This window comes from Bos taurus, chromosome 1 (assembly GCF_002263795.3).
Source record: "Bos taurus isolate L1 Dominette 01449 registration number 42190680 breed Hereford chromosome 1, ARS-UCD2.0, whole genome shotgun sequence".
Classification (NCBI taxonomy): Eukaryota; Metazoa; Chordata; class Mammalia; order Artiodactyla; family Bovidae; genus Bos; species Bos taurus.
In genome coordinates, this window is record NC_037328.1 from 119,119,855 (window position 1) to 119,132,249 (window position 12,395).

Below are 12,395 nucleotides of genomic sequence, written 5' to 3' on the forward strand. Positions count from 1 at the left end.
CAGTATTATCTACTTGATTCCTTAGAATCAACTGTTTGAATTCTAATTTAAGAAATTGTATTTATATTTCAGTGTTAGGAAAATATCTTTTTTTAAAGAGTTGATATGCTTCCTTTTTTCCCTGATACTGAGAAAAGAGAGTGTAAAGGTTGTAGAATCTAAAAAGGCATTTATCCCTCTTCTGAATTGTCACATCATGTTTTTATTTTTGGTATTCATTATTTTATAAAAATTATTTACGTACCTTGATTTTCATATTACTGGAGAGCCTTTTTGAAGATAAGATCTTACTCATATTTATGAACTTACGATACTTACTATAATGCCTTGTGCGTAATAGATGCTTATTAAGAATTTGAGTGTCAAACATTGGGTGATATAGCTGACAGAATTGAGACTTAAGTAAAAAGGGTTAGTGATTAGAAAAATGGGGAGACGAGTATAAGAAAAATAAGGACAGAATAAAAGATTAAACTGTGACAGGTACTGAATTGAGAGCAAATTTAGATGCGTTTTGTTGCTCTAATAATTTTCCCTGTAGAATATGTTTGTCATTATCAGATTGGATAAAAATCCCTAAACATTTTTTTTTCCCAAATCTTTACTAAGTTTATAAAACTAACAGATTAATATATTTATTTTTGTTCTCATTGAATCAACTTATGTAGGAATAAAAAGTTATATAATTATTTGTTTTATTTTGACTAGGCGTTTGCAGTCCCTAATTAAAAATATTACACTTAGAAGAACAAAGACAAGCAAAATTAAAGGAAAACCTGTTTTGGAGTTACCAGAACGTAAAGTATTTATTCAGCACATTACACTTTCAGATGAAGAGAGAAAGATTTACCAGTCTGTGAAAAATGAAGGCAAAGCTACTATTGGAAGGTATGGAGAAAGAAAGTCATTTTAGAAATTAGTTTTTTTCTTTGTTAACTTTAATTGAAGAGCCTTTTTAAAAATGTAAGTTATAAAAGCCTTCAGTACACTGAAGTATAATTTGTTTTTAAGTATTCAAACTACTTTTTTACAAATTAATAGTTGGAGTGAAATAGTATTATAATTCACCAGGTAAGTAACTCCTACAGTTAGGCAAAAAAGTTTATGTGAAATGGCAAGTTTTGAATTGCTAGTCAGAAGACCTTGCTTGCTTCTATTCCTGTTTTTGTGACATGGAAGAAGATTAAAAGCATTGAAAAAAGTATACATAGGGAAAATAAACCTATTAAAGACTAAAACTTGAAATTTTTATAGTGCTCAGGGAAGATCATTTCACCAAGAAGGTAATATGTGGCAAAGGATTTAGAGAAGATTGGGGCTAGGGGACATTTCTGGCAGAGGGGAACAGCAAGTGTAAAGGTCCTGAATTGGGAGCAAACTAGAGAAACTTGAGCAACAAAGAGGCAACTGTGGCTGGAGACTGTGAGCAAGGTGGAAAATAGTAATGATGCTAGAGAGCTGTTGGAGTAGGGGCGGGTGACACTTATGTAAGGCATTGTGGCATATTTCAGGAACTTTGGCTTTTACTGTTTATGAGATTTAGGAACCTCTCAAGTGTTTTGAACTGCAAGAGTGACTTAATTTTAATTTTATTTTAAAGTATCACTGGCTGTTGTGTTATTTAGTAATAAGGCATAAATAGAACAGTTGGGACTTCTCAGGTCTCAGGTGGCGCTAGTGGTAAAGAAACTGCCTGCCAGTGCAGGAGACATAAGAACTGCAGGTTCGGTCCCTGGGTTGGGAAGATCCCCTGGAGGAGGGCACGGCAACTCACTCCAGTATTCTTGCCTGAAGAATCCGCATGAACAGAGGAGCCTGGTGGGCTACCGTCCATAGGGTTGCAAAGAGTCAGACATGACTGAAGCGAGTGAGCACAGGGAGAACAGTGGCAGTAATCAAAGTAAGAGATGATGGTGTTTTTTTACTGCAGTAGTAGTGATGAGGAGGGTGAGAAATGCCTAGGTTTTGTTATATTTTGAAGGGAGAGCCAACAGAACTTGCTGATTTATATAGTGTGGGGTGTGAGAGAAGTGGAAGATTACTGCAAAGTTTTTCACGTGAGTGACTAGAAGGATGAAATTGCCATTTGCAGAATATATCTATGGGAGGAGCAGAATTTTTTCAGGGAAAATGAGAAACTCCACTTTGGACACATTGATTCTGTGATCCCTGTGTGTTTTCCAAGTGGAGATGTCACATACTCAGTTGAATATGAGGTTAGAGTTCATAGGAATTATCTTGGTTTGATACACATTTGAAAGTCACCTGTGTGTAAATGATAATTAAAGCCACGGGACTGGATAAGGTCACCAAGAGAGTGAGTGAAGTTAGAGAAGAGTTCTAACAAGACAGAAGTAGCTGGTGAGGTAGGAGGAGGCTTCTACTTCAGTATCTGGCACTCAAAAGGAATTTCTTAAACTGAAATAATGATTTTCAGTGTAAGAAGTGATGCCAGGAAGTAGTTAGACTATTGGTAAATGTTATTGTGTTTGAAAGATTGAAAAAAAAAATAACTTTATTGAAACTGTTCTTAAATAAGTATTTTAAAAATATCTTAATAGGTAATACATTTACAAACATTGAGCAGTTACTAGGTGTTAATGCATCTGAGAGTGCTTTATGTGTATTAATTCACAGCAGTTCTATTAAGTCAGTACAAAGATTACCTACATTGTACTGAGGAAGAATCTGAGGCATGGAGGCAGTTAGTTGACTTACCTTGTGTCACACAGCTAGTGACAGAGCTGGTGCTTAAACTCAGGCAGTTTGATTCTAGAATTTGTAAGTTTAATCTTTATATTGCCTGTTCTTGCATTGTTGTTGTTGTGTGCGTGCTCAGTTGCATTTGACTCTTTGTGACTCCATGGACTGTGTAGAACGCCCAGGCAAGAATACTGGAGTGGGTAGCCATCTCCTGCTCCAGGGGTTCTTCCCGACCCAGAGATCAAACCCAAGTTTCCTGCGTCTCCTGCATTGGCGGGTGGATTCTTTACTACTGTGCCACCTGGGAAGCCTGTATTCCTGAATACTGAGAAGCATTTGTTGCCATAATACTACCCTTACAAATAATATTAGCACATATATATCGTTCATTGTAGTTCCGCACCATTGTAAATGCTTTGCATGTGGTAACTTTTTTAATATAGCAATCCTATTAGGTATGTATTATGCCACTGTTACAACTGAGGAAGCTCAAGGCACAGGTTGAGAAACCTGCCCAAGGTTTCACAGTTAAACTGAGAGTCAGGTTTTGAATTCAGATAGTTTAGCTCTGAAGTCTGTCCTCTTAACCCTTAGGCTATATTTCTTCTATTGCCTTAATACTTAAATATCAGATTGCCTTGTTATATAATGGTATATAATTTTTGGATCACTCATTCTTCCTTCAGAAACTTTATTGTCTTTTTTCTATATTTTATATTGAATCTTTCCCTTGAAAACCTTGATTTTATTTTTAAGAAAAGTCCAGCAATTTCACGAGGACCTCTCTGTTGATTTTTTTTTTTCCCCTGGAACAGATGGTACCATTTAAATATGTAGAGTCCAGGTACCCCTGTACCCCACTTTGGGAAAGTTTTCTTAAATATTGCTTTCTGCTCCATCATTTTATTTCTCTCTGTGTAGGTTGGATAGTCTTTGTTTTTTCATAGGTATCATTTTACTCTAATCTTTTATATCTTTCTGTTTAATTTTGCTTTTTTTCAATCCTGTTTCCCACATTCTTTCCTGTGTTTTTATCAATGGCTAGTCCAGTGGCTCAGTGGTAAAGAATCCACCTGCAATGCAGGAGACAGGGGTTTGATACCTGTATGGGGAAGAATCCCTGGAGGGGGCCATGGTAACCCACTCCAGTATTCTTGCCTGGAGAATCCCATGGACAGAGGAGCCTGGTGGGCTACTGTCCATATGGTCACGAAGAGTCAGACATAACTGAAGCGACTGAGCACATACCCACACAGTCTCTTTTATGCTGGCTTTGCTGTGGCTTTCTCTGATAGTTCACTTTTCTCTTTCTCACTAGCTGTACCAGGCTCGTTTTTGATTTCTGTTTTGTTTTGCCATACCTTTTCAAAGTTTTGTCTCTGCCTTAAGCTATTGGTGTTTTTTTAGGAGGAACTGTTTTATCGAGTGGTATTATCATGGCAGAATTCTTGGTTATAATTTTTAATTTGTTCTATGGAAACTTTTTTCTGGTGAGTTTTCTTTCTCCCTTGATCTGTGCTGATTATTACTCTTGTATGAATGTCCTGAGTTCTTTCTGGACTAGCTTTTTGCAAGAGATTCATCATACAAAGGGATAGGAATCATAGCTGTATCTTTGGTAGGAAATATATCCTATTTAATTATGACTCAGGGTGTTACATGTGAGTTCTTTCAACAGAGATCAGAAGCTTTAGGGTTCCCTATGATATGGAATGCTGTGCTTGTAGTATTTTCTGGAAAAAAAACAAACACACACACTAGGTCAGTGTGTTTCCTTATTCAGTTTGTCTTCCCTCTGTCCTGGTATAAACTTGTCCTGGGATGTTCAAGTCATGAGCCATGCACCCTATTTTTGTTTCTGCATGTAAGAGATGGTGGTTTTCTCCTTAGGGCATGCTGTCTATTTTGAAGAATTGTGCTCTGGCAGGTCTGCTTGAGATCTGCAGTCATCTCTCTAATTATCTTCCTATTTGACATTACCTGTAGTTTGCAGCCTTTTCTCATACACTTTGCTTTATTGGTGTAAATCTCATGGTTTCATTAAAGGTAAGAGTTTACTTTTCTGTTTTCCATTCTTGTTTTGAAGTGATTTCTAGGGAAGAAGAGAACAATGCTATTTGTGTGTGTGTGTGTGTGCTGTTTTAGAATAGGAAATACTGTTTTTAGAGGCCTTCATAGTATTTAACATTTTTACCTCTAGGTATTTTAATGAAGGGACTGTCCTTGCACACTATGCAGATGTCCTGGGTCTTTTGCTTAGATTGCGGCAGATTTGTTGTCATACACACCTTCTTGCAAATGCAGTGTCTTCCAGTGGTCCTTCAGGTAGGTAAATGTGATTGGTTTACACATTATATTTATTAGAGAGATTTAGGTCAAAATAAGAAATTGTTCATGTGGCCTAAATTTGGTTTGTCAGATGAACATTGATTTTTAGTATAGGACTGAACTGGAAATATACTCAAAAACCTCTTTAACAATGAAATGGAATATTAATGAGGTTTTCCAGGTTTCCCAATGATAGTCTTAGAAGAAAGGATCAAATTGCCTTTTATTCTATGGTAGTACCTGCAGATTGTGTTATAATATTGTTTCTGTGTAAGGTATGTTATGTGGAACTTCTGAATTTTTCTTAAAAATTCAAATTTAAGTCATGCTTTTTACCTATGATAAAAAAATAAAAGACTAAGAACTACCCAAGCAAAACTTTACCCTATATAAGGAGGATTAAGATTGTCTAGTCGTATTACAAGTCTTCCTCTGAAATTAATTATTCAGCCTTTTCTCTAGGGAATGATACACCTGAAGAACTACGAAAGAAGTTAATAAAGAAGATGAAGTTAATTCTGAGCTCAGGTTCTGATGAAGAATGTGCAATTTGCTTGGATTCTTTAATGGCCCCTGTCATAACACATTGTGCACATGTCTTCTGTAAACCTTGTATTTGCCAAGTCATTCAGAATGAGCAGGTGAGTTTTATGCCTAGTACAAATTCCGTGTTTGATGGTGTGGAGTTCCAGTGATGAGTATAATGAAAACCCAAGCCCAACAAAGACTATAAGGAGTTTTTCATTTGGGTTTGCTAGTGCACCTTTTATAGTTAATTTTATCAGTGTTTATATTTCATGTAACTAAACTCTTGTCATATAAAAAGACATAGCTTTGGAGGTATATTTCACAGTCAGTGTTTTAATTCTACTGACTCTTCAGATCATTTCTAAGAAATAGACTTATAATATGAGACACAAAGGTAATTTAAAATTTTCTAGTAAAACAGATCAATTTTTATAATGCATTTTTATTTATCCACTATATCTAAAATATAAAAATTATTAATGAGATGCCTTATATGATTTTTTTTTAACTTAGGAGTTCAAAATTCAGTGGTATTGTGCACTTAAAGCACATCTCAATTTGTCTTTGCCATATTCAAACAGCTTAGTTGCCATGCCATGGCTATTGGACTGTTATGTCTAGGTAGCTCTAAATTTATATGAAGTGGAATAATCCTTTAAGCAATCCTTTTAAAGTATAATTTTTTTAAACATTTTTATTGAGAGGTAATATACATACAGGGGAAAATGCACCTCTTGATTGTACATATTTTCAGAATCTTTTGTATTGTAATGGTATTTGGTATGTAGTTCTTTTAGAGATAATCTTATTAGTGTGCCAGACAACTGCTTTGAATGAACCTGCTAGGACTTAACACATCTGAACTACTTTATAAGCTATTAAGAAGAAATTGTTTTTCTTCTAAAGAATAGTTTCAATTAGTATGCTGAATTTTAATTAGCTCAAGAAACTGTTACTCATAGTTTCTTTATTTGGCTGAAAATAATATTTATTGTTTCAAGCTCTTGCTGCTTGTCAGGATTACCTACTTTTGCTCTCTTACCAATCCCACTTCCTACATTAGAACATTATATCTGCCTGGAGTTCAGCATGTACAGATTTATCTCAAATGGATGAATCTAATAAAAGGTTTAATAAAATGCTGACTATTAGGGATATGGAATTTACCTTGCCTTTTAAACGTTTTAGGTAAATTTACATTTCTGTTCCTTTGTTAAGTGTCACTCGTACTTTGTTCTTTCTTATATAGCCTCATGCTAAATGCCCTTTATGCAGAAATGATATACATGGAGACAGTTTAATAGAATGTCCTCCAGAAGAATTGGCATGCAACACTGAGAAAAAGTCTAATATGGAATGGACATCCAGTTCGAAGGTAGATATACATGTGCAAATATTTCAATATTTGTTTTATGTTTATATAAATAATCATATTTAAAAATAATAATTCTGCTTTTAATCTTGTCACTTGAGCATTATACTTTGTTGGTGGTTACTGGCTTTTTGTTTATATCTAGTGGTGAATTTAAGGGGAGAGAGAAAGGGTTCAGATTATGAAAAATATGATAGTCTCAATTTTTTAAAAAAATTAGTGATCTTTTACATTTGCATTTTGGGGAGGTTATAATATGTCAGAACCTTTCTCTTCCCATTTAAAATGGAACCTAATGGGTGTCCTAATTTTTTTCAGATTAATGCTCTAATGCATGCATTGATCGATTTAAGAAAGAAGAACCCCAACATAAAAAGTTTAGTTGTTTCTCAGTTTACAACATTTCTGTCTTTAATAGAAACACCCCTCAGGTAAGTTAAACAGTGTTTTTCACTTTGAGCAAAAGGATTTTATATAAATGTTTTAGTTTGAATCGCAAAAAAAACACATTATTTCTGTTTTAGCAGTTTTATTCATCTATCTAAAATAACAGTAACAATAAAGAATATTCCTGAGAACTTAGAATTTTAAATTAAGTCTTGAATTTATAGGAAAAAACGTTGACTGTAGAGCCTGACATATTAGTAGATGATTAGTACCTATTTGTCAGAAGAAATGAATGAAAAAATGGGTTTAATGAAAAGATTACAATTACTTAACATGTTTTTATAGTGTAGTAACTTACTTGTCTCTTTTGTCCCCTCCATTAGAGCCTCTGGATTTGTATTTACTCGTTTGGATGGTTCCATGGCCCAAAAAAAAAGAGTTGAATCAATTCAGTGTTTTCAAAACACTGAAGCAGGGTCTCCAACTATAATGCTTCTGTCCTTAAAAGCAGGTGGAGTTGGTTTGAATCTTTCTGCAGCTTCTCGAGTTTTTTTAATGGATCCAGTAAGTAATTTTATAGACTTTTTGATCTGTTACTACCTCTTTACCAAATAGTTTTTTGTTTATTTTTTTAAAAGACCTTTATAGTTGTAACTGATTGTGAAAATGCTTAGGCAAACTTTAGAAATAGATAACAACTAGGAAATGTGTTTTGAGGGCTTTCTCTTTAAGTGCTTCACATAAATCAACTGAAATTCTCACAACATCTCTGTGAGTAGATCTTGTTACTTATCCCTATTTTACAGGTGAGGAAACTGAAACCGAGATGTGAAATAACTTGCCCTATCACACAGCTAGTAATACACAAATCAGGATCTGAGTCCATGTTCATAAATACTGTGCTGTGCTTTTCTACTGTTCTTCTATATACAGAATATGTTCTGTTATGTCTAATGCTTTAGGGAAGTGTTTTCATTGATTTGGCCCATGAATAATGAGATCCTATTTTGTATCAGGGAATCTTCCAGATGTGGAATCTGACTATAAACAGAATAGACAAAGTAGCCACCATCATGGTACTAATAGTCTCAAGCTTTAATGTGCATAAGAATTAAGAAATACAGCTTGACCTCTGTCTTCAAATTTAGGAGTTCCTAGATGAGACCCAGGAAACTGCATTTTTATATGGGTGCAGGTGGTCCAGCATCACAATTTAGAAACAAATAACATTAATGGAATGTTTTGGGTAAATTTTAATGTCTGATACAGTTCAGTCACTGTGTGTGAAACAGGCCTAGGGATAGAGTGGGAGCTAAAATTCACTCTGAACTTGACTCATCAAACTGTGTGACTTAGAGTTGCATCCCCATAGGAGCACTTTTTCTTGATTGTACAAAGGGCTTTTTTGGACTGGAAACCCTCTGAACTAATTCAGTTTCTAATTTGTATTGTGTTCTGTTTTGCCTAGAGGAAACCCTGTTCTATTTCTGTGTAACCACAGACTTAATTAAGGTTTGTAGTTTTAACTTGCTGCCTGAAACTCAGAAAATTCATAACATAAAGAAATTTTACTAAGATCCAAATTTTGAATTATTCTGGATACACAATCTAGTTGAAGCATATACCTGTTACCAAGGTTTTTTTTTTTTCTCACCTGAGGGTAACCTTTCCAGTAATATCACAGCCGTAAGCCATACTCAGGCATTCATGGATTTCATGTTAATGCCATGGGGATGGCAGTGTATTGTATTTTCTTGACTTAGTTCTGTGGATGAAGTTTTAAATATCTGCTGGAGTTCTGGTATTATGGTTATTATATAAACTATGCATTGTAACTATAGATAATAATTCTAGAAGCTGATTTTTGGAACAAATTCCCAATTTTTTTTTCTTTGGTTATAATCTTAGTACTTGATAAGAAAGAGGTTGTTAATACCAAATACAGTAATTTAATTATTATTATAAAGTTGACCAGAGACTAAACTCTTTGAACTGTTATACTTTTAGAAAACTTACAGAATGTTAATAGTTTCATAGTAAGTTGATTGTTTTTCATTGAACATTTTAAGTTTCAAATATTGTTTCTAACTTTAAAACAAAAGCCAGGTCCCCAAAAAATAAGATTCAGTGGGAAAAAAATTGCTCATGAAAATGTTTTACATCTTTATGGAGTATTATATAAAAGATAAGATAAATTTTGATATTTCATTATGAACTTTTGATAAAGTTAATTGCTTCCTTCATCACTGCCTATGAGAATGGGAGCTGTCAGTTTTCTATTACCATGAGGTAAATTTTATTATACATCTTAGTCATACTTGTTATATACTGCCATTTCACCATGAGGTTTCTAGACAAAATACAGACAGCAGAAAGGAACATTTTATCTGGCCTTTAGTATAATGATTTTAAAGTGTGTCCAGTTGCAAACTACAAAATATTCACAGAATATGACTCTCAGTTTTAGAAAATCATAAGCTACATAAGTCCTTTAAATCTAACTTCTATACCAAAAAACAATCCCAAAATCAAATTATAGCAAGTTAATAGTTAAAAAAATCTCATTTTCTCTAGATCTCAGTTCAGTTCAGTTCAGTTCAGTTCAATCGCTCAGTCGTGTCTGACTCTTTGCGACCCCATGAATCGCAGCACGCCAGGCCTCCCTGTCCATCACCAACTTCCGGAGTTCACTGAGATGTCCATCGAGTCAGTGATGCCATCCAGCCATCAAATCCTCTGTCGTCCCCTTCTTCTGCCCTCAATCCCTCCCAGCATCAGAGTCTTTTCCAATGAGTCAACTCTTCGCATGAGGTGGCCAAAGTACTGGAGTTTCAGCTTTAGCATCATTCCTTCCAAAGAACTCCCAGGGCTGATCTCCTTCAGAATGGATTGGTTGGATCTCCTTGCAGTCCAAGGGACTCTCAAGAGTCTTCTCCAACACCACAGTTCAAAAGCATCAATTCTTCGGCGCTCAGCCTTCTTCACAGTCCAACTCTCACATCCATACATGACCACAGGAAAAACCATAGCCTTGACTAGACGGACCTTTGTTGGCAAAGTAATGTCTCTGCTTTTGAATATGCTATCTAGGTTGGTCATAACTTTTCTTCCAAGGAGTAAGCATCTTTTAATTTCATGGCTGCAGTCACCATCTGCAGTGATTTTGGAGCCCCAAAAAATAAAGTCTGACACCGTTTCCACTGATTCCTCATCTATTTCCCATAAAGTGATGGGACCAGATGCCATAATCTTCGTTTTCTGAATGTTGAGCTTTAAGCCAACTTTTTCACTCTCCACTTTCACTTTCATCAAGAGACTTTTTAGTTCCTCTTCACTTTTCTGCCATTAAGGGTGGTGTCATCTGCATATCTGAGGTTATTAATATTTCTCCCGGCAATCTTGATTGCAGCTTGTGCTTCTTCCAGTACAGCGTTTCTCATGATGTACTCTGCATATAAGTTAAATAAGCAGAGTGACAATATACAGCCTTGACATCCTCCTTTCCCTATTTGGAACCAGTCTGTTGTTCCATGTCCAGTTCTAACTGTTGCTTCCTGACCTGCATATAGGTTTCTCAAGAGGCAGGTCAGGTGGTCTGGTATTCCCATCTCTTTCAGAATTTTCCACAGTTTATTGTGATCCACACAGTCAGAGGCTTTGGCATAGTCAATAAAGCAGAAATAGATGTTTTTCTGGAACTCTCTTGCTTTTTCCATGATCCAGCGGATGTTGGCAATTTTATCTCTGGTTCCTCTGCTGTTTCTAAAACCAGCTTGAGCATCTGGAAGTTCACGGTTCACGTATTGTTGAAGCCTGGCTTGGAGAATTTTGAGCATTACTTTACTAGTGTGTGAGATGAGTGCAATTGTGCGGTAGTTTGAGCCTTCTTTGGCATTGCCTTTCTTTGGGATTGGAATTAAAACTGACCTTTTCCAGTCCTGTGGCCACTGCTGAGTTTTCCAAATTTGCTGGCATATTGAGTGCAGCACTTTCACAGCATCATGTTTCAGGATTTGAAATAGCTCAACTGGAATTCCATCCCCTCCACTAGCTTTGTTCATAGTGATGCTTTCTAAGGCCCACTTGACTTCACATTCCAGGATGTCTGGCTCTAGGTGAGTGATCACACCATCGTGATTATCTTGGTCATGAAAATCTTTTTTGTATAGTTCTTCTGTGTATTCCTGCCACCTCTTCTTAATATCTTCTGCTTCTGTTAGGTCCCTACCATTTCTGTCCTCTATTGAGCCCATCTTTGCATGAAATGTTCCCTTGGTATCTCTATAATTTTCTTGAAGAGATCTCTAGTCTTTCCCATTCTGTTGTTTTCCTCTATTTCTTTGCATTGATTGCTGAGGAAGGCTCTCTTATCTCTTCCTGCTATTCTTTAAAACTCTGCATTCAGATGCTTATATCTTTCCTTTTCTCCTTTGCTTTTCACTTCTCTTCTTTTCACAGCTATTTGTAAGGCCTCCCCAGACAACCATTTTGCTTTTTTGCATTTCTTTTCCATGGGGATGGTCTTGATTCCTGTCTCCTGTACAATGTCATGAACCTCAGTCCATAGTTCATCAGGCACTCTATCTATCAGATCTAGTCCCTTAAATCTATTTCTCACTTCCACTGTATAATCATAAAGGATTTGATTTAGGTCATACCTGAATGGTCTAGTGGTTTTTCCCTACTTTCTTCAATTTAAGTCTGAATTTGGCAATAAGTTCATGATCTGAGCCACAGTCAGCTCCTTGTCTTGTTTTTGTTGACTGTATAGAGCTTCTCCATCTTTGGCTGCAAAGAATATAATCAGTCTGATTTCGGTGTTGACCATCTGGTGATGTCCATGTGTAGAGTCTTCTCTTGTGTTGTTGGAAGAGGGTGTTTGCTATGACCAGTGCATTTTCTTTGCAAAACTCTATTAGTCTTTGCCCTGCTTCATTCCGTATTTCAAGGCGAAATTTGCCTGTTACTCCAGGTGTTTCTTGACTTCCTACTTTTGCATTCCAGTTCCCTATAATGAGAAGGACATCTTTTTTGGGTGTTAGTTCTAAAAGGTCTTGCAGGTCTTCATAGAACCATT

At 35.8% G+C, this 12,395-nt stretch overlaps 1 protein-coding gene across 3 annotated transcripts in view; it reads left to right on the top strand.

Annotated features, from left to right (window-relative positions):
* HLTF (helicase like transcription factor) overlaps positions 1-12,395 on the top strand; it is a 63,441-nt gene that overhangs the window by 45,645 nt on the left and 5,401 nt on the right. For all 3 annotated transcript variants that reach the window (XM_005201817.5, XM_010801497.4, NM_001192286.1), the window contains 6 exons: positions 709-888; positions 4,904-5,028; positions 5,494-5,672; positions 6,809-6,934; positions 7,250-7,362; positions 7,702-7,882. In XM_005201817.5, the coding sequence (XP_005201874.1) occupies positions 709-888; positions 4,904-5,028; positions 5,494-5,672; positions 6,809-6,934; positions 7,250-7,362; positions 7,702-7,882 (904 nt within the window). The remainder of the gene's footprint in view (positions 1-708; positions 889-4,903; positions 5,029-5,493; positions 5,673-6,808; positions 6,935-7,249; positions 7,363-7,701; positions 7,883-12,395) is intronic.